The sequence below is a fragment of the Osmerus mordax genome, chromosome 23, assembly GCF_038355195.1.
Source record: "Osmerus mordax isolate fOsmMor3 chromosome 23, fOsmMor3.pri, whole genome shotgun sequence".
Taxonomy (NCBI): domain Eukaryota; kingdom Metazoa; phylum Chordata; class Actinopteri; order Osmeriformes; family Osmeridae; genus Osmerus; species Osmerus mordax.
The window spans coordinates 506,333-531,384 of NC_090072.1; the positions used below are offsets into that span (position 1 = coordinate 506,333).

The following is a 25,052-nucleotide window of genomic DNA, read 5'->3' on the forward strand; positions in this document are numbered from 1 at the left end:
CCCATGTGGGGCTGACCTCCCTGATCGCTCACATCAGAGTGGGACTCATGCAGGTGGCCCTGGAGGCCAAGAGCACCGTGCTGCCCGCAACACGTATGGGAACAGTGTGTGTGTGTGCAGACTGTGGTAACAGCTTAGTGTGTGTGTGTGTGTGCAGACTGTGGTAAAAGCTTAGTGTGTGTGTGTGTGCAGACTGTGGTAACAGCTTAGTGTGTGTGTGTGCAGACTGTGGTAACAGCTTAGTGTGTGTGTGTGCAGACTGTGGTAACAGCTTAGTGTGTGTGTGTGTGCAGACTCTGGTAACAGCTTAGTGTGTGTGTGTGCAGACTGTGGTAACAGCTTAGTGTGTGTGTGTGTGTGTGTGCAGACTGTGGTAACAGCTTCGTGTGTGTGTATGTGTGCAGACTGTGGTAACAGCTTTGTGTGTGTGTGTGCAGACTGTGGTAACAGCTTCGTGTGTGTGTGTGTGTGCAGAATGTGGTAACAGCTTCGCGTGTGTGTGTGTGTGTGCAGACTGTGGTAACAGCTTCGTTCGTGTGTGTGTGTGTGCAGAATGTGGTAACAGCTTTGTGTGTGTGTGTGCAGACTGTGGTAACAGCTTTGTGTGTGTGTGTGTGTGTGTGCAGACTGTGGTAACAGCTTCATGTGTGTGTGTGCAGACTGTGGTAACAGCTTCGTGTGTGTGTGTGTGTGTGTGTGTGTGCAGACTGTGGGGACAGTGTGTGTGAGCAGGATGAGCAGTGCTCCACCTGTCCTGCTGACTGTGGAGAGTGTCCCATGAGCACCTCCATCAAGCTGGCCATCAGCCTGCCTGCTGCCCTGGTCAGCATCAGCTTCTTCTGCACTGCCATGGTGGGTCTCTCTCCCTCTCTCTCTCCCTCTCTCTCTCCCTGTCTCTCACTCACACACACACACACACACTAAGCTGTTCTCCTGTGTGTCTCAGTGGTTCAGGTACCAGAAGCAGAGGATGTTCTGGGACGAGAGCTGGATCATAGAATATGGACAGATCAAACAAGGTGAGGAGGAGAAGAGAGGAGGAGAGGAGGGGAAGGAGGGGAGAGGAGGAGGAGAAGGCTGACTATCTCCCTCTCCAGACCAGATGACCAGGACCACCATGGGCAGCATCATCAGTGTTCCTCTGGCCAACAGCGACTCCAACACCAGCTGTGTGACGGCACTCAGCTCCTGCACCACCCAGCACGCCTCCCGCAAGAACCTCTTCACACTCACCGGGATGTAGTGGGTAGCACACACACACACCATGCACACACACCATGCACACACACACACCATGCACACACACCATGCACACACACACATATACACACACACACCATACACACACTCACACAGACGCACCTGTGTGAACCACCTTTCTGTCTTAGTGATGGCAGATCTGTGGCGATCAAGAGGATCCACACCAAAACCTTCTCCCTCTCCAAGTCCATCAGGCAAGAGGTCAAACAAGTCAGGTGAGACACACATTCACACACACACATATTCTCTCACACATACACACTCTCTCTCACACACACAGACACACCTCTCTGAGTGTGTCTCTCTCAGGGAGCTGGACCATCCTAACTTGTGTAAGTTCTACGGAGGCTGTGTGGAGGTTCCCAACGTTGCCATAGTTACAGAGTACTGCCCCAAAGGCAGTCTGAATGACGTGCTGCTGAATGAGGAGATACCCCTGAACTGGGGCTTCAGGTACCACACACACACTCTTACACACACACACACACACACACTCATACACACACCTGAGGAGAAACCCCTGAACTTCTCCCTTCTCACACTCACTATGTGTGTGTGTGTGTATGTGTGTATGTGTGTATATGTGTGTGTGCAGGTTCTCCTTTGCTACAGATATCGCCCGGGGCGTGGCCTACCTGCACCAACACAAGGTGTGTCACGGACACCTCAAGTCCCTCAACTGTGTCCTCGACGACCGCTGGGTCTGCAAGATCACAGGTACCAATCTAACTCATACCTAACTAACTAACTACTGACAAACTAAACTAACTCACTTCCTCACTATACTAACTAAACTAACTCAACTACTTAACCTAACTAAACTGACCCCTCCCATCTTACTTCTTCCCCCTGTAACCCATATATTTGGGAAATATATTAAATATATTAAATATTTTTTCAACCTTTCAAAAACAGTTTTTCGAAGGTTTTTGGGGGATTTTTTTTCCAACCTTTCAAAACCTATTTTTTGAAACTTTTTGGTGAAAATATTTTTCCAACCTTTCATAAACCTCTTTTTCGAAACATCCACCTAGACTACGGGCTGTCCACCTATCGGAGAGAGGACATGTCTGAGCCCCTGACGACCTATCAGCAGAGACTACAGGAGGTGTACACGCCCCCAGAGTGTCACAACTGCAACCTGGAGCCCACCCTGGCTGGAGATGTGTTCAGGTACACACACACACACACACACACACACACACACACACACACCTGGCTGGAGATGTGTTCAGGTACACACACACACACACACACCCTGGCTGGAGATGTGTTCAGGTACACACACACACCCTGGCTGGAGATGTGTTCAGGTACACACACACACACACACACACCCTGGCTGGAGATGTGTTCAGGTACACACACACACACACCCTGGCTGGAGATGTGTTCAGGTACACACACACACACACCCTGGCTGGAGATGTGTTCAGGTACACACACACACACGTGAATACACTCTCTCTGTACAGACTCTTCTATATTTCTGCAGTTATTCCATAATCCTGCTGGAGATCGCTACTCGCAGCGACCCCGTCCCTGTAAGTATGTGTGTGTGTGTGTCACTCTTGTGTTCATTCCCTGACATCCTGGCTGACCCAAGTCATCATCTCACAGGTCATGTCTGTGGGTGAAGATCAAAGGTCATTCATCAGTGGAGGCAGGGACTGTTTAAATCGTCACAGCAACAAGCATGGCATCAGACATCCTGCTGGTCATCCATCTCCATGCCAACACCATCCAATCACCATGCCAACACCGTCCCATCACCACCCACAGAAAATAACTATCTTTCCTGCTTCCAATCTCTCCCCTTCTCCCCCCCTTCCTGCTCCCTCTCCTGCCCCCCCTCCCGCCTCCCCTCCTGCCCCCCCTCCCGCCTCCCCTCCTGCCCCCCCTCCCGCCTCCCCTCCTGCCCCCCTCCCGCCTCCCCTCCTGCCCCCCTCCCGCCTCTCCCCCCCCAGGTGGAGGAGTCCTCTCTGGAGTGTGCCTGGTGCCCCCCCCTGCCAGAGCTCATCTCAGGGAAGACAGACAACACCTGCCCCTGCCCTGCCGAGTACGTGGAGGTAGGTAGCTGATCAGGTCTGGTGTGTGGAAGAAGCTGATTGGTCAGGTCTAGGTGTGTCTGGAAGCTGATTGGTCAGGTCTGGGTGTGTCTGGAAGCTGATTGGTTAGCTCTGTGTCTCCGTAGCTTATCAGGCGCTGCCGTTCTCATAACCCCGCCCACCGGCCGGCATTTGAGCAGATCAGGAAGGTCGTCCAGAGGATCAACCCTCACAAAGTCAGCCCTGTGGACATGATGATGAACCTGGTATGACCTCCACACGACCCCCACATGACCTCCACATGACCTGACCCTGGTGTTGCCCCTGGTGTTGGCCCTGGTGTTGCCCCTGGTGTTGGCCCTGGTGTTGCCCCTGGTGTTGGCCCTGGTGTTGACCCTGGTGCCCCTGACCCTGCAGATGGAGAAGTACAGTAAGCACCTGGAGGTGCTGGTGGCAGAGAGGACACAGGACCTGATGCACGAGAAACAGAAGACAGACCGGCTGCTGTACAGTACGACACACACCCCACACACACACACACCCCACACACACACCCCCCACACACACACACACACACACACACCCCACACACACACCCCACACACACACACACCCCACACACACACCACACACACACCCCACACACACACACACCCCACACACACATACACCCCACACACACACACCCCACACACACACACACACACACACACACACACACACCCCACACACACACACACCCCCCACACACACACACACACCCCACACACACACCCCACACACACACACACCCCACACACACACACACCCCACACACACACACACCCCCCACACACACACCCCACACACACACCCCACACACACACACACACACCCCACACACACACACACCCCACACACACACACACACCCCACACACACACACACCCCATACACACACCCCACACACACACCCCACACACACACCCCACACACACACACCCCATACACACACACACACACAGGTGTCCAGAGGATCACATACGTGTGTGTGTGTGTGTGTGTAGGCATGCTGCCTCGTCAGGTGGCAGATGACCTGAGGCAGGGGAAGCCTTCTCAGGCCCAGAGCTTCATCAGCGCCACCGTCTTCTTCAGGTGATCCTGCCTCTCCTCCCCCATCCCCTCCCTCCCTCTCCTCCCCCTCCCTCTCCTCCGTCTCTTCCCCCATCCTCCCCCTCCCTCTCCTCCCTCTCCCTGTCTCCCCCCATCCTCCCCCTCCCTCTCCTGCCTCTCCCTGTCTCCCCCATCCTCCCCCTCCCTCTCCTCCCTCTCCCTGTCTCCCCCCATCCTCCCCCTCCCTCTCCTCCCTCTCCCTGTCTCCCCCCATCCTCCCCCTCCCTCTCCTCCTTCTCCTCCCCCTCCCTCTCTACTCACTCCTCCCTCCTCCCTCCAGTGACATCGTGGGGTTCACCCATCTCTCCAGCTCCAGTACTCCCTACCAGGTTGTAGACTTCCTCAACAAGCTCTACACAACCTTCGATGACATCATAGACAACTACGACGTCTACAAGGTGGAAACCATAGGGGACGCCTGTGAGTCAGTCACTCTCTCTCTCTTCATCTCTCTCTCTATCTCTCTCTATGCCTCTCTCTCTTCATCTCTCTCTCTAACTCTCTCTCTACCTCTCTCTATGCCTCTCTCTCTTCATCTCTCTCTATCTCACTATTCATCTACCTCTAAATTTCTCTCTCAATCTGTCTCTCCATCTACCCTTCGCTCTCTCAGTGTCTCTCATGTGTGTGTTTCTGTGAGAGCAGACATGGTGGTGTCAGGTGTGCCCAGGGAGAACGGCATCCAGCACGCGTCTGAGATCTGCAGCATGGCTCTGGACCTGGTGGCTGTTTGTCGCAGCTTCAGAATCCCTCACAAACCCAACACCTTGCTGCAGATACGTGCTGGTATACACTCAGGTAACACACACTCAACACCCTGCTGCAGATACGTGCTGGTATACACTCAGGTAACACACACTCAACACCCTGCTGCAGATACGTGCTGGTATACACTCAGGTAACACACACTCAACACCTTGCTGCAGATACGTGCTGGTATACACTCAGGTAACACACACTCAACACCTTGCTGCAGATACGTGCTGGTATACACTCAGGTAACACACACTCAACACCTTGCTGCAGATACGTGCTGGTATACACTCAGGTAACACACACTCAACACCTTGCTGCAGATACGTGCTGGTATACACTCAGGTAACACACACTCAACACCTTGCTGCAGATACGCGCTGGTATACACTCAGGTAACACACACTCAACACCTTGCTGCAGATACGTGCTGGTATACACTCAGGTAACACACACTCAACACCTTGCTGCAGATACGCGCTGGTATACACTCAGGTAACACACACTCAACACCTTGCTGCAGATACGTGCTGGTATACACTCAGGTAACACACACTCAACACCCTGCTGCAGATACGTGCTGGTATACACTCAGGTAACACACACTCAACACCCTGCTGCAGATACGCGCTGGTATACACTCAGGTAACACACACTCAACACCCTGCTGCAGATACGTGCTGGTATACACTCAGGTAACACACACTCAACACCCTGCTGCAGATACGCGCTGGTATACACTCAGGTAACACACACTCAACACCTTGCTGCAGATACGCGCTGGTATACACTCAGGTAACACACACTCAACACCTTGCTGCAGATACGTGCTGGTATACACTCAGGTAACACACACTCAACACCTTGCTGCAGATACGTGCTGGTATACACTCAGGTAACAAACACACACACACACCCACGCTCCTGGCTTTGTGTTGCAGGTCCGGTGGTGGCTGGTGTGGTCGGCAGCAAGATGCCTCGCTACTGTTTGTTTGGAGACACAGTCAACACAGCCTCCAGGATGGAGTCCACCAGCGAGGGTGAGGAGCTAGCGCTGGCTAGGGAAGGGCTGGCACACTGAACACTGGGCTCTCTATTAGAATGGAGGCAGATGCTAATGCTAGGGACGAGACCATCTTCAGCAGTGGCTAATGCTATGGAAATATGAATCTCAATGACAGTAGAATGTCTATGGCAGAGACAGAGGAAGCTAACGCTAGGGAAGTGTGTCCTCAGCCCTGAAGATCCAGTGCAGCTCCGGTACATTCTACCTGTTGGAGGAGATAGGAGGCTATGTGCTAAACTGCAGAGGCATGCTCCAGGTCAAGGTCAGCACACACACACAAAAACTGTAACTTCAGATGATGCATACAACATCTAGTTCTGCCTTTCTGTTCTACATGGATCAAATACTGTCCCTCCCCTCTCTCCCCTCCCTCCCCGCCTCCCCTCCCTCCCCTCTCTCCCCTCCCCCCCCTCTCTCCCCTCCCCCCCCCTCCCTCCCCTCTCTCCCCTCCCCTCTCTCCCCCCCCTCCCTCCCTCCCCCTCCTCCCTCCCCTCCCCCGCTCCCTCCCCTCTCTCCCCCAGGGTAAGGGGGATATGGTGACCTACTGGCTGGAGGGGAAGCAGGCGTCCCTGTCCTGTAAGGACCCCTACCACGACCCCTCCAGGGTGTCGAGTAGGAAGCCTGCCGTGGTTCCTGACAGTGACAGAGAGCTGTACTCCTCCATGCCAGGCTTCCTCAACCACGACCTGCTGCTGGACCCTGCCTGACCCCTGACCCCCTCATGCTGGACCCTGCCTGACCCCTGACCTTTAACCCCCTCATGCTGGATCCTGCCTGACCTCTCACCCCCTCATGCTGGACCCTGCCTGAACCCTGACCCCCTCACGCTGGATCCTGCCTGACCCCTGACCTCTAACCCCCTGATGCTGGAACTTCCTGTATCTGTAGTAGTTCCCAAGCTAAAAGATTGTTATACTTAAAGCATGACTACAAAGTACAAACATGTTGTCAAAAGGTATGTGAATATACAAAATCAGTCCTTTTTCAATACACTTCCAACTGTGTAGAAAAAGATCAATACAATGAACATTTATTATGCTCTCATGTAATACATCTAAGTTAGATTTAAGTTCAGTCTTTTTTCACTTGGGTCATTTCAAATGTTTTTTTCTCTCTCTCTCTCTGTTCTCATAGTGGTCCTCCACTGTTGTGAAGCTCTCTCTCTCTCTCCCCCCTTCTCTCCCTGTGCTCGTGTTGTCCTCACCAGGTTAGGGTTAGGATTAGTTCCTGAGTTGTTCTTGTTTGGGGTTAGGGTTAGTTTCTGTGTTGTTCCTCTGTTTGGGGTTAGGGTTAGTTTCTGTGTTGTTCCTGTTTGGGGTTAGGGTTAGTTCCTGTGTTGTTCCTCTGTTTGGGGTTAGGGTTAGTTTCTGTGTTGTTCCTCTGTTTGGGGTTAGGGTTAGTTCCTGTGTGGTTCCTGTTTGGGGTTAGTTCCTGTGTTGTTCCTGTTTGGGTTATTAAAGCTTCTTAACTCTGCTCCTGTCCTGACACATCCTTTCACACCAATGACCTTTAACCCTAACCCAACAACCCCCACCCTTACCACATCACATTAGAGAGGAGGAGGAGAGAGACAAGGATTAGAGGGAGGAGAGAGAAGAGCATTAGAGTGAAGGAGCAGGGACAGAAGGAGCAGGGACAGAAGCAGCAGGGACAGAAGCAGCAGGGACAGAAGGAGCAGGGACAGAAGGAGCAGGGACAGAAGGAGCAGGGACAGAAGGAGCAGGGACAGAGGGAGCAAGGACAGAAGCAGCAGGGACAGAAGGAGCAGGGACAGAAGGAGCAGGGACAGAAGGAGCAGGGACAGAAGCAGCAGGGACAGAAGGAGCAGGGACAGAAGGAGCAGGGACAGAAGCAGCAGGGACAGAAGGAGCAGGGACAGAAGGAGCAGGGACAGAAGGAGCAGGGACAGAAGCAGCAGGGACAGAAGCAGCAGGGACAGAAGGAGCAGGGACAGAAGGAGCAGGGACAGAAGGAGCAGGGACAGAAGGAGCAGGGACAGAAGCAGCAGGGACAGAAGGAGCAGGGACAGAAGGAGCAGGGACAGAAGGAGCAGGGACAGAAGGAGCAGGGAATATGTGTGTTGAAAGGACAGTAAGGGGATGTGTCTATGCCTGTGAATATCTGTGTGGATGTGTGTGTGTGTGTGTGAGTGTGTGTGGAGACAGAGAACTGCCTCCTGCAGCTGTTGAGGTGAGCCCTCGGGGTTCAGACAAGAGGAGCTCCAGAACTCTCCAACAGCTGAGACTGCAACAACCTTTATTCACTCTACCTGTGTGTGTGTGTGTGTGTGCGAAATGTCACACTGAGGAAAACATCCTGATTACATCTACTCTGAATGAAGAGAGGGAAAGATAGAGAGACGGGGAGGGAGAGAGAGAGAAGTGTATCTGAGAGGCTCTCTAATTAATCTTAGAGGGAAAACAAGACATGAGAGGAGAGAAGGATGGAGAGGAGAAGAACGAGAGGACACATGGGAGAAGGATGAGGGACAGAGGGGATGAGAGGAGGGAGGCAAGAGGGATGAGAGGAGGGGAGGGAGGCGAGAGGGATGAGAGGAGGGGAGGAGGGATGGAGAAGAGGGGAGGGAGGCGAGAGGGATGAGAGGAGGTGAGGGAGGAGGGATGGAGGCGAGAGGGATGAGAGGAGGGGAGGGAGGAGGGATGGAGAGGAGGGGAGGGAGGCGAGAGGGATGAGAGGAGGGTAGGGAGGCGAGAGGGATGAGAGGAGGAGGACGAGAGGGACGAGAGGAGGGAGGCAAGAGGGATGAGAGGAGGGGAGGGAGGCGAGAGGGATGAGAGGAGGGGAGGGAGGCGAGAGGGATGAGAGGAGGGAGGCAAGAGGGATGAGAGGAGGGGAGGGAGGCGAGATGGATGAGAGGAGGGGAGGGAGGCGAGAGGGATGAGAGGAGGGGAGGGAGGCGAGAGGGATGAGAGGAGGGGAGAGAGGCGAGAGGGATGAGAGGAGGGGGACGAGAGGGCTGCTATCTTTTAAAGTGTTTTTCGTTAATGAAATGCGTATGTACCGTACCGATCACAGAAGAGGCTCTGCTTCACTCACCCATCTCATCACTCATCTACATATCTGAGGCTGCAGCCACACACACACACATCAAAGCCAGGCCAGAGTGTGTGCATGGCCACTGCATGTATTGAACAGTTTGTGTGTCCAGAAATATGTGTGACCCTTTTATTTACTGACTACATTAGAGGCCTTTACACAACAACCACAACACCAATACAAGTGGAAATGTGTGTGTGTGCGTAGTTTCATAACCTCTCTGCTGCGTACAATATTAACATTACAATACAAGACCAGTAGAGATTAAGGTTTATTTGTTTTGTTTATTATAAAAGAATATGTGCAACATATAAACACCCATGGGAGGGAGACAAACACAGACCAGACCAGTGCAGACCAGAATAGACTAGACCAGTCCAGACCTGAATAGACCACACCAGACCTGAATAAACCAGACCTGACCAGACCATACCTGAATAGACCAGACCTGAATAGACTAGGTCAGACCAGACCTGAATAGACCAGTCCAGGATAGACCAGTCCAGTCCAGTCCAGGATAGTCCAGTCCAGGATAGACCAGTCCAGGATAGACCAGTCCAGGATAGTCCAGTCCAGGATAGTCCTGTCCAGTCCAGGATAGACCAGTCCAGTCCAGGATAGTCCAGTCCAGTCCTGGATAGTCCAGTCCAGTCCTGGATAGTCCAGTCCAGGATAGACTAGTCCTGTCCAGTCCAGGTTAGTCCTGTCCAGTCCAGGATAGACCAGACCAGGATAGTCCAGTCCTGTCCAGTCCAGGATAGTCCAGTCCAGGATAGTCCAGTCCAGGATAGTCCAGTCTTAGCAGTGCAATCTGTAGGAACAGGAGAACACTGCTGTATCATGCAGGCCAGTCCAGCTGAGATCACATGACCAAAGTCTCTCTGGACTGTAGTCTTCTGTGGCATTATGGGAGACAGAGTCTTCATAGCCGGAGTGGACGATGTCCACAGGTTTGAGTGACCTGGTCAAGACAAGGACAAGGACAATGTCATTATAACTGTGTTTGTATTTCAAGCACCAGGAAGGAGTCAGGTGGCTGAGTGGTTAGGGAAACGGACTAGTAATCAGAAGGTTGCTGGTTGCCAAATGACGTTGTGTCCTTGGGCAAGGCACTTCACCCTATTTGCCTCGGGGGAATTTCCCTGTACTTACTGTAAGTCGCTCTGGATAAGAGCGTCTGCTAAATGACCAAGGGTGAACAGACCAGGTCAGGCAACGGCATGAAATAAAAACACAGATACTGACAGAAAACACAAACGGGGTCAACATAGTAAAGCACAGGGAACTCACATTTCAAAAGAGCCGTTTCTAGGACTCAGGCAACCATCAGTTGTGTCGCCGGGTCCCCGCGGCCTGCTCCAGCTGCCACCGTGCCGCCACCCAGCTACCGTAGATGACGTAGCCCCAGGACAGCACCACCACCGCCGCTAGGATCTGCAGACGGCAACATGAGGCTCAGTGTAACTTCGTTTGAACCGGAGCTGCATGGCTCACGTCGTTAGCTCGCCGTGCCTCCATCTATACCCACTGATTAATTTGACCAAAAAAAGCACAATAATTCGAGGCAACGGCACACATTGCAGTGGTCAAACTAAAGGCCAAGACGTCACACAGTTAGATCTAGCTAGACATGAATGGGTGACCGATAGCTAACTAGCTAAATAGCTAGCTCTAGTTAGCTAGCTGCCTGACTACACGCTAAAGGCTATAGCTAACCTTTGTTTGCTACCGTGGACACTAGCTAGCCAGACACACATTTTTGCTCGTGCAGCCAATGTTAGAATCAGCAACACGATTTACTTACGACGGTGTAAATTCTGTCCAGCGCTCGATTGCTGACAATCATGGTTGTTATAAATGTTGGATGAAATTGACTCGCTGAACCCCGGCTAGCTAGCAGCAACATTGGCTAGAGTGTGTATGGTGCTTAGTTTGACAAAAGTTGAACCGGTTGCCAAGCCAACCAACCACGCTAACCACATTTAATCAAGCGCCACCTGTTGGGTATCACGGGCAATCAATTCTGAAAAACGAGCATTGACCTAGATGTTTATCACTATGAAATCAAAACATTTGATCACGAATCAGTGTGAATTGGAAATAAATGCTAAACCCTCACTTTTAACGTCTCAACGATAGGTTCAATCGTTTGAGCAACGTTTTTTCCAGTCGCTAGGCGGTGCTGCTGGTCGGAGGACCGTCGACCTCTCTTCAAACAGAAGAAGAAGTCAACTATCCCAGAATCCTCTTCGTTTTCATCGACTTTCTGCTGTTTGATTTACATCCGTGGAGCCCGCTAGCTGGCTGACACCGTCCACTAAATGTTACCATTTCAACGTTTCTGTTTCTGAATAAGTAATAATATCGCTAGAAGATGATCTGCACTATCGGTGTCCGTGATCGATGTTGTGACATTTGATCGTGAAACGGAAGATCACATATGAAAGCCTTTGGCGTTGCGAGTCGAGTGTTAAGGTAAGGGTGAGGAAGATGCTTCTGCTAGTGCTAGCTTTGTCCACTGCTAATCTATTTGGCGTTTGTTTCGTTTCTAGATCCTATCTAGTAATTTCAGCTACATACATCTGTGTACACCGTGTGCTAGTCAATGTCCGCAGTTGTATTTGAATGTTTTTGAAGCCAGATTTGGAGAGTGAGACATGTCGAGCTGACTGGCTAACCAGTTTAGGTGGGAATGCTAGTATGACGCTAGTTATGCTAGTCGTACGGGGGTAATGCTAGTAAGACGGTAGTAATGCTAGTCGTACAGGAGTAATGCTAGCTCGCAAAGTATCGAGCATGTAGCTGTGTAGTCCTTATCCCCGAGGTTATGTTCTCCAGTAACTTCAAAAGGTCAAAGTTGTTGCAGCCAGCGTACGATTTAACATTAATGTATATGCTGACAGAAATGCTTATTCGGGGGACGGCTTCCCACTTCCGTGTGTGTGTGAGCGCGCGTTCGTGTTTCTGTGTGTCTGCTCATCTCTCTCTCTCTGTGTGTGCGTGCAGGTGATGGCACCCACCAGGATGAAGCTGCGTGTGCGGAGGAAGGACAGCGGGGGAGGGGGGGGAGGAGGGAAGACCACCCCCTCCCGCTCAGTGTCAGCCGAGGCGTCTCCGGACTCCAAGTGTCCCATCTGCCTGGACGTGTTCCAGAACCTGGCTTACCTGGACGCGTGTCTGCACCGCTTCTGCTTCCGCTGCATCCAGGAGTGGTCTCGCAGCAAGGCCGAGTGCCCGCTCTGCAAGCAGCCCTTCTCCTCCATCCTGCACTCCGTCCGCGCACACGACCACTTCAAGGAGTTCCGGCTCCGCCCCCCGCCCAACCACGCCCCGGCCGGCGCTGCTGCCGGCGCTGCCTTGACGACGGACGGCAGGCGCCGGCACCGACAACGGACCCTCTCTCGTGGGGGCCGGGCGGGCGAGGGGGGCACGAGGGGAGGGGGGCGGGAGAGGAGGCGGTCGGGGCGTAACCGTGGGAGACCGACCACCTCGCCCCCTCCTCCTCCTCCTCCCGGGGGCGGGGCAGGGGGACAGGAGGGGGAGGATCCAGGGCTGAGCCTCGTCTTCGGGTCGTCGTCTGTGTTGCCTAGAGACGGGGACAGGCTGCTGATGCGCCTGGCGTCTCGTCTCCGGGTCCAGCCCGAGGGCGCCAGCGCCCACCGCCTCCACCAGAGGGCGCTGCTGGGCTTCCGCCGCCAGCTGTACCGCACCGGCGTGCGCGTCCGGGGCGTGCAGGGCGGGGCGGACGACGACATCACGGCGGCGCGCTACCAGCACAACCCCGACGCCCTGCAGCGCCTGCTGCCATGGTTACACAGGGAGCTGACGGCGCTGTATGGGTACAACACCTATCTGGTCAACCTGGTGCAGGACATCATCCGCTCTCGTCTCACCCAGACTGACATGGAGGACGGGGACATACACGAGGAGCTCCGCCCCTTCCTGCTGGCCAGGACCGACCACTTCCTGCACGAGCTGAGCAGTTTCGCCAGGTCTTCTCTCAGCATGGAGGCGTACGACCAGAGCGCCGTGTACGAGCTGCCCGCCCCGCCTGCCCCCAGCTACGAGGAAGGCTCCTCCTCTTCTGTTATCGCCATCTCCGAGGGGGAGGAGCCTCCAGCGCTTACGACAGGAAGTGGAGTGAGCAGAACAGGAAGTATGCTCAGTGAGGCGCCATGGGATGATGAGACTCCAGGCCCATCCTACTCCACAGCCGAGCCATGCCATTCACCCACGCAGCTGTCAATCAGCCCCAGGGAGCCGGGAACCAATCAAACATCTGTCAAGTCCTGCGAGGCGGTGGGGAAACAAGCACAGGAGGGGGAGGGAGGGGGAGGAGTGCCTGATCGTGGGCTACGTCAAGCCCATGGCAGAGAGAACTCCAGAGCTGGTGCAGCTCTCCTCTGACAGTGACGAGGAGGAGGAAGAGGAGAAGAAAGCAGAGATGATGGAGAATCTTCCAGCCCTCCCCTCCCTCATCCTTCCTGTCCTCCATCCCTCCATCCCTGCCCTGGCCGACCAGACAGAGTCACACACACCCTCTGCTCTGGTCAGGACGGAGAGAGAGAGGGAGCAAGGAGGAGAGAGAGAGAGGGAGCAGGAAGGAGAGAGGGAGCAGGAAGGAGAGAGGGAGCAGGAAGGAGAGAGGGAGCAGGGAGGGGGGCACATAGTGCATTGCTGGAGGGAGGGCAGTTCAGAGGCGAGGAGTCATAGAGGAGACTCCAGGAGCAGAGAGAGACCAGCAGGGGGCAGCAGAGAGAGGAGCAGGAGTTCTGACACCAGCAGCTCGATCCTCAGCACCGTGTCGGTGAGCAGCAGGGAACCCTGGGAAGGGTGGTCCTCCAGGGGGAGGACACAAGAGAGACGGAGGGAGAGAGAGAAGGAGAGGTGGAGGAGGAGAGACCGGGAGCGGGAGAGGCGTTGCCATAAAAGCCGTGGTCGAGCGACAGAGAGGTGGAGGGTGAAGGAGAGGGGGAGAGACGGAGAACAGGGGAGGGAGAGAGACAGGGAGAGGGGCAGTGGTGTCTCTCTCCTTCTCTCCAGACGGCCCCCAGGTGTGGAAGGTTCCTCGTCTCGTTCCTCCAGCAGCGGGCGTTCCAGGAGCAGCCACAGCCGGGGCGGCACTAGCTCCTCCTCCCTCTCTGGCTCCGCCTCTGTTGGCGGAGGGGGCATCCGGAGGGACAAACCGGGAGGGAAGAGGAAGTACAAGAGCAGACACCTGCAGGACCCAACCTGGCAACCCAGCTCTGACAGCACACACAGGGGGAGAACTTGGCAACCCACCTCTGACAGCACACACAGGGGGAGAGACGCAGAAGGAGAGAGGGAGAGAGGGAGGCCGGAGGGTGAGAGGAGCAGGGGAGAGAGGAGGAAGAGGAGGAGAGGAGGAGAGAGCAGTACCAGTGTGAGAGAGAGGTAAGACTGCTGTTGTTTCTATGGACTCATCTTTATCAGTGTTAAAACTCTGACTCTAATTCTGTGTGTGATGTGTGTGTGCAGCAGGACACTGAGCCGCAGCCCCAGTGTTGAGATCATCTACGAGGGCACCACCTCCATGACCCCGCCTCCTTGCCGCAAACGCCACCCCCCCCGGCGCCAGCGCTCCCCTCTGGTCATCACCATCGACAGCGACAGTGACCATAACGACCACGGGCACTCAGGTCCTCCTCCAGCCCTTAGCGACCAGGCGCTGTGTCTCTCTGACCCCAGCGTGACCCCGGCGACGCCCCCAGCTGTGGAGCCCTGCCTGGACCTGGGCGTCGACCTCAGCGACCTCCCCGTGGACATCCTCCACCACACCCCCGACCCCTGCCTGACCCCGCCCCCTGGAGCAGAGAGGCGGGAACAAGCTGACCACTAGACCTGCTGACCCTGGGGTCGTGACCTCTAACTCTCATCTCTTGGAGACCGTCCTGCAGGAACTGGAGGTCATCACCCAGCCTGACCCTGACCAGGAGGTCATCACCCAGCCTGACCCTGACCAGGAGGTCATCACCCAGCCTGACCCTGACCAGGACCATACTGCCACCCCAGCCCACCCTGGGCCAATCAGGGGCTCTGCTGGGGGAGGCAGTCTGCCACCTAGAGACTCACCCCCCCCACACACACACCTGCCTGTCTCTCCTGTGTCTCACACATACACACACCTGCCCATATCTACATCACACACACACCTGCCTGTGTCTCACACACACACATACCTGCCCATATCTACATCACCCACACACCTGCCCATATCTACATCACACACACACCTTGCCCATATCTACATCACACACACACCTGCCCATATCTACATCACACACACACCTGCCTGTCTCACCTGTGTCTCACACATACACACACCTGCCTTCATCTCCATCACCTACCCACCTGTCTGTCTCACATGATGACAGTTTAATCCAGCGATCGTCTTTAACACTCAAACCCTCCCTCCCTCACTCCCTCCCTCCACCCCCTCTCCCTCACTCCCTCCCTCCACCCCCTCTCCCTCACTCCCTCCCTCACTCCCTCCCTCCACCTCCTCTCCTTAACTCTGCTCGGACTTCCTCTGTCTTCCTCCCTCCCCCTCTGCTGCCCCCCCCTCACCCAGGGGCAGAGCAGGCCTCTCCCTCACACACACCCCTCTCCTCGCCCCTGCCCCCCCACCCACACTGAAGATGCCTCTACCAGGAAACAGAATGCTGTAGACTCAGACACACACCAGTACAGTCTGCAGCAGTGATGGACACACACCAGTACAGTCTGCAGCAGTGATGGACACACACCAGTACAGTCTGCAGCAGTGATGGACACACACCAGTACAGTCTGCAGCAGTGATGGACACACACACCTGACAGTCAGATGTGTGTGTCTGAGATACTACTTGAATTGAGGGATCAGCAGTTAATAAACTATTGCTCTCTTAGAATATATAATGTGTCGCGAAACGTTGGAATAAATACCAATGTTGATATTCAGTATGTGTTTTTTCTGTGTGTGGATGTGTGTATGGATGTAATATATGTTTGACTAGGGGAGGAGTAGAACTGGTGTTTCGATTATGGCGTAGCTTGCGTAGTTTCACTTTCGTTTCTGGTTATGGTTTCGAGGGGGTTTTCCAGTTCAGACCGTCAGATAATAAAACCAGACGAACGTGCAGGTTATCAGCCTACTGCAAATCAGGATGTATGAGACGGAGAAAAACAACCTGCGGAATTTTAACAACCATATCGTTGCTATTTTGCGACCGTCTTACATCACGGAGTTCATGAACACGTACCTATCTGCAGGTAGGTGAACTGAACCAGACTGCCGAATGTTTCGCGTGAAACGTTCTTTATTTCAAGGGTTAGGCCATTGAGAACACGAATAACGAGTGGCCTATCACCATTAGTAGGCTAATAGACGGATCTCAAATACATAAATATGCTTGTATTTTTGTGTGTTCGACTTGCTAACGCGAGGAATTGGCTGAAGAATGTTATATGAACCCGAAATGAAATGACCGCAGTTGGTTACCGCTAGATGGCAGCAAAGCAAATTGTAGAGGGGTCTCCCCTGTTGTATGTTACTGTGTGTGTGTGTGTGTTACTATGTGTGTGTGTGTGTGTATGTTACTGTGTGTGTGTGTATGTTACTGTGTGTGTGTGTGTTACTATGTGTGTGTGTATGTTACTGTGTGTGTGTTACTATGTGTGTGTGTGTGTCTTACTGTGTGTGCGTGTGTGTGTGTGTTTGTTACTATGTGTGTGTGTCCAGGCTGTGTGGAGCGTATCCTGTCGGAGGAGCTCATCTCCGTAACCACGGCAGCGGAGCGTCTTCTGCAGAGTGTTTGTGAGCTGGAGACCCAGGGATGGTTCCAAGGCTTCAAAGACACACTGTTTGCCTCAGGTACGCCTCACATAGGTGTGTGTGTGTGCTGTTTCAGGCACGTGGTAGGTGTTTAGTGTTTTTGTTATGGTTGTAGACGTTGGTTTTCATGTTGTTGTTGACATTAGTGTTTGTGTTGATGTTGGTGTTGCCCAGGTTACCATGGTCTGAGCAGGGCTCTGAGCGAGTGGGACTTCGGGCCCCTGGAGAGCCTGGTTGAGGCTCGGGCCCTGCTGGACCGGGTGGAGCCAGGACTGACGTCACACATCAAACCCAGCGAGCTGCTGCCTCACCTGGTGCCCTGCCTGCTGCCATGCCAGGGGGGAGGAGATATGTGCTGTAAGCGCCAGGGGAAGGAGATATGTGCTGTAGGGCCAGGGGAAGGAGATATGTGCTGTAAGGGGCAGGGGGAGGAGCTGTAAGGGCCAGGGGGAGGAGCTATACGGGCCAGGGGGAGGAGCTGTAAGGGCCAGGGGGAGGAGCTATAAGGGCCCAGGGGGAGGAGCTGTAAGGGCCAGGGGGAGGAGCTATAAGGGCCAGGGGGAGGAGCTGTAAGGGCCAGGGGGAGGAGCTGTAAGGGCCAGGGGGGTAGGAGGGCCAGGGGGAGGAGCTGTAAGGGCCAGGGGGAGGAGCTGTAAGGGCCAGGGGGAGGAGCTGTAAGGGCCAGGGGGAGGAGCTGTAAGGGCCAGGGGGAGGAGCTATAAGGGCCAGGGGGAGGAGCTGTAAGGGCCAGGGGGAGGAGCTATAAGGGCCAGGGGGAGGAGCTGTAAGGGCCAGGGGGAGGAGCTGTAAGGGCCAGGGGGAGGAGCTATAAGGGCCAGGGGGAGGAGCTGTAAGGGCCAGGGGGAGGAGCTGTAAGGGCCACACACACACACACTTACATTTACATGTAGTCATTTAGCAGACGCTCTTATCCAGAGCGACTTACAGTAAGTACAGGGACATTCCCCCGAGGCAAGCAGGGTGAAGTGCCTTGCCCAAGGACACAACGTCATTTGGCACAGCCAGGAATTGAACTGGCAACCTTCAGATTACTAGCCCGCTTCCCTAACCGCTCAGCCACCTGACACTTTGTATGTGTGTGTGTGTGTCTTTGGGGCGTGTGGTGTGTATGTGGTGTGTGTGTGTGTGTGTGTGTGGTGTGTGTGTGTATGTGGTTTGTGTGTTTACCCCTTAGGTGGAGGCCCAGCGTGGGTGTACTGCAGCAGGCCGCTGTCTGATTGGCTGTCTGAAGAGGAGTGATTGTGACACGTGGTTCAAGCAGCTGAAGATGGCGTTGGAGGAGTGTGAGTTCACCCTCGCTCTGGACCAGCTGGCAGGGCACGCAGGTACACACACACACACCACACCACACACACACACGCCGGTGTCAGACGGTAGATCTGATTGGCTGCTGTGTGTCTCTCAGAGTCTGCTGGTGAGGTCGATGATGACGCCATGGAGACCGAGGATGGGAAGCTGGGTGAAACCATGACGACGGTGTCCATTCAGTACCGGGGAGGGAGTGAGGATGAGGAGGATGAAGGAGCTCCACCTGAGCGGCTCCCTGAAGCCCCGCCCCCCTCTGCAGGAGGTGAGACGCCTCAGGTCTAGTCCTGACCAATAGGAACACATTCAGATCTCATCCTGACCAATAGGAACACTCAGATCTCATCCTGACCAATAGGAAGACTTCTATCAACAGAAGGATAGATGCAGTTCTCTCTGCTGTGATTGTGGCTTATACATTCAATATTCAACATATTATAATGTTCTTCGGTAGGTTCCGTGTTCTAACTTGTGTGTTCTGTGCATTCCACAGAGGCAGGTGTCAGTAGTGGGCAGGGCCAGTGTGGAGGAGGAGCAGGAGGAGGAGCAGGAGCAGGAGCAGGAGCAGGAGGAGGAGGGGGAGGAGAGAAGAAGCTGAGAATGTACCAGGCAGAGCTGGCTGAACATGCTATGAGAGGAGAGAACACCATCATCTGTGCCCCTACTGGTGAGTTAGACTGGGTTAGACCTGGGTTAGACCAAGTTAGACTGGGTTAGACCAGGTTAGACTGGGTTAGACTGGGTTAGACATGGGTTAGAACTCTACCAATCTTCTGAATCCGCCCCCCAGGTTGTGGGAAGACAGTGGTTGCCTTGGCAATCTGTGAGCATCACCTCAAGGTCAAGGGTGAGGGGGCGAAGGTCGTGTTCATGGCAACCAAGGTGGATGTGTACGAGCAGCAGTACAAACTGTTTCAACAGCACTTCCAGCACAAGAACCCAGACATCAGGTCAGACACACACACAGATACACACACACACACACACACACACTGATACACACACATACATATACACACACATATCCACAGATACAAACACATTCATCCTTTCATATACACATTCACAAGCACACATGACATGCCAACATAACCAGGGGACTCCTGTTTTCAATCATGTCTGAAATGTTCCTCCCCTGCCCTCCCCTGCCCTCCCCTCCCCTGCCCTCCCCTTCCCTCCCCTGCCCTGCCCTGCCCTGCCCTCCCCTGCCCTCCCCTGCCCTCCCCTGCCCTCCCCTCCCCTGCCCTCAGGGTGACAGGTCAGTGTGGGTACCAGGACGCCATGAACATGCAGCTGGTGCTGGACAGCCATGATGTGATCGTGCTCACCCCCCAGATCCTGGTGAACGCCCTGGCCCGGAGAGAGCTGCCCTCCCTGGCCTCCCTCTCTCTCCTCATCCTGGACGAGTGTCACAACACCACGGGGAAACACCCCTACAACGTCCTCATGGCCTCCTACCTGGACACCAAGCTGTCCTCAGGAGGGCCCACTCTGCCTCAGGTACTCACACACACACACACACACACACACACACACACACACACACACACACACACACACACACACACCCACATCCACACACACACCCACATCCACACATCCACACACACACACACACCCACATCCACACACACACACACACACACACAGAGTAACAGGTGTGCCCCCAGGTGGTGGGTCTGACTGCGTCGCTTGGCGTGGGGGTGTTCAGGGACCTGGACGGGGCGCAGAGCAACATCCTGCAGCTGTGCTCCAGCCTGGACGTCCGGCACATCTCCACCGTGCACACACACACTGAGGAGCTGCGCTCTCACGTGTACACGCCTGAGAAAGGTATACACACACGCCTGGACACACACACACTTGTACTCACACACACACCTGTACTCACACACACACACCTGTACTCACACACACACCTGTACTCACACACACACACCTGTATGCACACACACTTGTACTCACACACACCTGTACTCACACACACACACAGGAGCTGCGCTCAAACGTCTAGACGCCTGAGAAAGGTACACACTCCCTCCTGTGTGTGTGTGTGTGTGTAGACTTCTTCCTGGTGGAGCAGAGAGAGAGTAACTCCTTCCGCAGGATCATCCATGACATCATGATGAAGATCGAGACGCTGGCCAAGTCTGTCTACAACATAGGTACACACACACACAGACACACACACACACACGTCCCTCCCGGTGTATGATATAGGTACTGGACACCTCTCTCCCCCCCTCCCCCCAGACTCCCTGTCGAACATTGTGAACAGGGACTACGGCAGTCAGAAGTATGAGCAGTGGATTGTGGAGGTGCAGAACAAGTGCAGGGTTCTGAGGATGAAGGAGGATGAGGAGGAGGAGAGGAGGATCTGCAGAGCCCTCTACAACTACACAGAGCACCTCCGGGTAACACTGCCTGATTGGTCGTTTTGTTGGTTGGTGGATTGATTGACAGGAAACATCAGTTACCACCCACCAGCCTACACGGTACACCCCTCCCTCTCTCTCTCTCTCTCTCTCTCTCTCTCTCTCTCTCTCTCTCTCTCTCTCTCTCTCTCTCTCTCTCTCTCTCTGTCTCTCTTTCTCTCTCTCTCTGTCTCTCTCTCTCTGTCTCTCTCTCTCTGTCTCTCTCTCTCTCTCTCTCTGTCTCTCTCTGTCTCTGTCTCTCTCTCTCTCTGTCTCTCTCTGTCTCTCTCTGTCTCTCTCTGTCTCTCTCTGTCTCTCTCTGTCTCTCTCTCTCTGTCTCTCTCTGTCTCTCTCTCTCCAGACGTATAATGATGCTCTGATCATCAACGAAGACGCGCGGACCCAGGATGCTCTGGACTTCCTGTCAGCCTTCATCGAGGACAAGAGGAACGCAGGAAATGACATAATCGAGAGGGAGCTGACCAACTTGTTTGATGGTGAAAATCAGAGAGAGAGAGAGGGAGGGTGTATTATGTTTGTGTGGTTTACACGTGTGTGTGTTATATTCCATGTGTGTATAATGTGTGTGTTATCCTGTGTGTGTGTGTGTGCAGGCCAGCTGGTGCACCTGCGTGCTCTGGCCAGCGGGGGGCAGAGTGAGAACCCCAAGCTGATGGAGCTGCAGTTCATCCTGCTGGAAGCACACAGGAACGAACAGCACACCCGCACCGTGCTGTTCGTCCAGACCAGGGCCCTGGCACACGTCAGTGTGTGTGTGTGTGTGTGTGTGTGTGGAGAGAGAGAGTGTGTGTGTGTGGAGAGAGAGAGTGTGTGTGTGTGGAGAGAGATTGTGTGTGTGGAGAGAGAGAGAGTGTGTGTGGAGGTAGAGAGAGAGAGTGTGTGTGTGTGTGTGTGTGTGTGTGTGTGTGTGTGTGTGTGTGTGTGTGAGAGAGAGAGTGTGTGTGTACTGCACGTTTTTGTGTGAATGAGCGTTTTGGATTCGAGAAGTGTTACTCATGTGTGTGTGTATGCGTGTGTGTGTGCATGTACTGTGTGTGTGTGTGCAGGCTATGAAGAGGTGGATCGAGGACACCGAAAATCTCAGCTTCCTGCAGCCGCTGGTTCTGATTGGCCGAGGACGCAAGAATCAGCTAACGGGTTCAGGTGTGTGAGAGTGTTGGTGTGTAGTGTGTGTGAGAGTGTGTTAATAAAGGGTGTGTGTGTAGTGTGTGTGAGAGTGTCTTAATTAAGCGGTGTGTTGCTGTTTGTTGTATTTGTGATTTCTTGTCTTTGCAGCACTTTGGTCAAAGTTTGTTGTCTGTTGTGTGTGTGTGTTCCCAGTTCACATGACCCTCACCTCTATGAAGGGTGTCCTGGAGAAGTTCAAGAGTTCAACCAATCAGAGCCGTCTCCTGATTGCCACCTCTGTAGCTGACGAGGGTGTGGATATCCCACAATGCAACCTGGTCCTCATGTACGAGTACGTGGGCAACGTGGTCAAGATGGTCCAAGTCAGAGGTGCCTCAATCCCCCTCTTCCTCTCTCTCTTCCTCTCTCTCTTCCTCTTTCATCCTCTCTCTCTTCCTCTCTTTTTCTCTTTCTCTTCCTCTCCCTCTATCCCTCTTGCCTTTCATTCCTCTCTCCTTCCCTCTCCCCTCTCCCTCAATTCCTCTCTCTCTCCCTCCCGCTCCCTCCTTCTCTCCTTCCCTCTCTCTTCTTTCCCCCCCCATCTCTGTCCCTAACCCTAACCGTGTGTGTGTGTGTGCAGGCCGTGGCAGGGCCCAGGGCAGCAGGTGTTACCTGGTGACCAGTCAGAAGGAGAGAGTAGAGAAGGAGAAGCTCAACATGCAGAAGGAGAAGCTGGTGGAGCAGGCTGTGAGGAACCTGCAGAACACACACCCTGACATTCTGAGGAGCAAGGTACACACACACACACACACACACTAAGGAACAAGGTACACACACACACACACACACGCACACACTGAGGAACAAGGTACACACACACACACACACACTGAGGAACAAGCTACACACACACACACACACTGAGGTGCACACACAAAAACAGCAATGCCGTAATGTGTGTGTGTAGGTGGAGGCCTTCCAGAGACATGCGCGGGCCGTGAGAGAGCAGGAGAGGAGACCAGAGAGAGAGAGGACATCTGGAAGCTTCCAGCTGCTCTGCTCCAAGTGTAAAACACCTGCCTGCTACCTAGAGGACGTCAGGATACTGATGGTAGTCACACACACTCACTCTCACTCACTCACACACACACACTCACTCACTCACTCTCACTCTCACACACACACACTCACTCTCCTTCTCTCACACACTCACTCACTCACTCTCACACACACACACTCACTCTCTCTCTCTCTCTCTCTCTCTCTCTCTCTCTCTCTCTCTCTCTCTCTCTCTCTCTCTCTCTCTCTCTCACACACACACACACACCTAAACACCGTGTCTGTGTTCCCTGTCTCCCCCCCAGGGTGCTCACCACATCGTTCTGGATCGTTCCATGTTCTCACGGGCGCTGGTGGAGCCCCACCCCAAGCCCAAGACGTACGACGGCGTGAACATGAACAAGAAGCTGTTCTGTGGAGCGCAGGGTTGCCGGCACGACTGGGGAGTCTTAGCAACCTGCTTCAACATCCAGGTACACACACACTCACTGTAGACACACTATACACACACACTATACACACACACTCACTGTAGACACACTATACACACACACTATACACACACACTCACTGTAGACACACTATACACACACACTCACTGTAGACACACTATACACACACACTCACTGTAGACACACTATACACACACACTCACTGTAGACACACTATACACACACACTCACTGTAGACACACTATACACACACACTATACACACACACTCACTGTAGACACACTATACACACACACTATACACACACACTCACTGTAGACACACTATACACACACACTATACACACACACTCACTGTAGACACACTATACACACACACTCACTGTAGACACACTATACACACACACTCACTGTAGACACACTATACACACACACTCACTGTAGACACACTATACACACACACTCACTGTAGACACACTATACACACACACACTCACTGTAGACACACTATACACACACAAACTCACTATAGACACACTATACACACACACTCACTGTAGACACACTATACACACACACTCACTGTAGACACACTATACACACACACTCACTGTAGACACACTATACACACACACTCACTGTAGACACACTATACACACACACTCACTGTAGACACACTATATACACACACTCACTGTAGACACACTATATACACACACTCACTGTAGACACACTATACACACACACTCACTATAGACACACTATACACACACACTCACTATAGACACACTATACACACACACTCACTGTAGACACACTATACACACACACTCACTGTAGACACACTATACACACACACTCACTGTAGACACACTATACACACACACTCACTGTAGACACACTATACACACACACTCACTGTAGACACACTATACACACACACTCACTATAGACACACTATATACACACACTCACTATAGACACACTATATACACACACTCACTGTAGACACACTATATACACACACTCACTATAGACACACTATACACACACACTCACTATAGACACACTATATACACACACTCACTATGCACACAATATACATGTACTAGTACTGTACTAGTATTTATAGTTTATGTATGTTTACTAGTGATGGTTGGTGTGTGTTTGTGTGTGTGTTTGTGTGTGTTCCAGAACCTGCCTGTCATCAAGGTGGACAGCTTTGTGGTGAAGGACTGTGTTACTGGGCAACAGCATTACTACAGGAAGTGGAAGGACGTTCCAGTTGCTATGGCAACCTTTGATGTGACCGAAATGCCTGACAACTGGGGCCACTGTGAGTGTGTGTGTGTTGTGTACTGTGTGTGTGTTGTGTGTTGTGTACTGTGTGTGTAGTGTGTACTGTGTACTGTGTACTGTGTGTGTGTTGTGTAGTGTGTACTGTGTGTGTGTGTGTGTGTGTGTTGTCTAGTGTGTGTACTGTATGTGTGTGTTGGGTAGTGTG

General features: G+C 53.4%; 3 protein-coding genes and 1 long non-coding RNA gene across 6 annotated transcripts in view; 3 read left to right on the forward strand and 1 right to left on the reverse strand.

Annotated features, from left to right (window-relative positions):
• The window catches only part of LOC136967956 (atrial natriuretic peptide receptor 1-like), a 9,987-nt gene extending 3,001 nt beyond the window's left edge, over positions 1 to 6,986 (forward strand). Inside the window, exons 6-23 of the mRNA XM_067261956.1 lie at positions 1 to 93; positions 707 to 852; positions 947 to 1,019; positions 1,098 to 1,242; positions 1,389 to 1,475; positions 1,570 to 1,713; positions 1,856 to 1,977; positions 2,295 to 2,433; positions 2,756 to 2,804; positions 3,228 to 3,329; positions 3,455 to 3,574; positions 3,726 to 3,819; positions 4,355 to 4,442; positions 4,741 to 4,880; positions 5,106 to 5,258; positions 6,155 to 6,253; positions 6,450 to 6,541; positions 6,801 to 6,986. The exon at positions 1 to 93 is cut by the window's left edge and continues 10 nt beyond it. Of these exons, the coding sequence (XP_067118057.1) occupies positions 1 to 93; positions 707 to 852; positions 947 to 1,019; positions 1,098 to 1,242; positions 1,389 to 1,475; positions 1,570 to 1,713; positions 1,856 to 1,977; positions 2,295 to 2,433; positions 2,756 to 2,804; positions 3,228 to 3,329; positions 3,455 to 3,574; positions 3,726 to 3,819; positions 4,355 to 4,442; positions 4,741 to 4,880; positions 5,106 to 5,258; positions 6,155 to 6,253; positions 6,450 to 6,541; positions 6,801 to 6,986 (2,072 nt within the window). The remainder of the gene's footprint in view (positions 94 to 706; positions 853 to 946; positions 1,020 to 1,097; positions 1,243 to 1,388; positions 1,476 to 1,569; positions 1,714 to 1,855; positions 1,978 to 2,294; positions 2,434 to 2,755; positions 2,805 to 3,227; positions 3,330 to 3,454; positions 3,575 to 3,725; positions 3,820 to 4,354; positions 4,443 to 4,740; positions 4,881 to 5,105; positions 5,259 to 6,154; positions 6,254 to 6,449; positions 6,542 to 6,800) is intronic.
• Positions 6,987 to 9,619: 2,633 nt separating this feature from the next.
• Positions 9,620 to 11,240, reverse strand: LOC136967841 (uncharacterized). Of its 2 annotated transcripts, none has more exons than XR_010879532.1 (3): positions 11,141 to 11,240; positions 10,627 to 10,770; positions 9,620 to 10,147 (listed from the first exon to the last, which is right to left on the reverse strand). It is a non-coding gene; the product is annotated as an uncharacterized lncRNA (long non-coding RNA). The 2 variants fall into 2 exon arrangements; XR_010879531.1 differs by having other exon boundaries at positions 9,620 to 10,297.
• A 393-nt stretch (positions 11,241 to 11,633) lies between these two features.
• Positions 11,634 to 15,562, forward strand: LOC136967676 (E3 ubiquitin-protein ligase Topors-like). Its single transcript, XM_067261561.1, is given in 4 exon segments — positions 11,634 to 11,811; positions 12,343 to 13,564; positions 13,566 to 14,751; positions 14,836 to 15,562. Coding segments are annotated over 3 exon segments (2,766 nt in total). The 5' UTR covers positions 11,634 to 11,811; positions 12,343 to 12,345; the 3' UTR covers positions 15,197 to 15,562.
• An 857-nt stretch (positions 15,563 to 16,419) lies between these two features.
• rigi (RNA sensor RIG-I) lies at positions 16,420 to 24,968 on the forward strand. Of its 2 annotated transcripts, XM_067261564.1 has the most exons (19): positions 16,420 to 16,608; positions 17,078 to 17,209; positions 17,345 to 17,556; positions 18,366 to 18,516; positions 18,597 to 18,761; positions 18,990 to 19,163; positions 19,287 to 19,446; positions 19,747 to 19,996; positions 20,167 to 20,329; positions 20,560 to 20,661; positions 20,750 to 20,910; positions 21,272 to 21,407; positions 21,525 to 21,673; positions 21,978 to 22,074; positions 22,252 to 22,428; positions 22,679 to 22,830; positions 23,006 to 23,149; positions 23,403 to 23,570; positions 24,743 to 24,968. In XM_067261564.1, exons 1-19 carry the CDS (start codon positions 16,503 to 16,505, stop codon positions 24,941 to 24,943), a joined length of 3,000 nt encoding a protein of 999 aa, XP_067117665.1. In that variant the 5' UTR covers positions 16,420 to 16,502; the 3' UTR covers positions 24,944 to 24,968. The 2 variants fall into 2 exon arrangements, with proteins under 2 accessions (XP_067117665.1, XP_067117664.1); XM_067261563.1 differs by lacking the exons at positions 16,420 to 16,608; positions 17,078 to 17,209 and having other exon boundaries at positions 17,395 to 17,527.
• Positions 24,969 to 25,052: the final 84 nt, after the last annotated feature.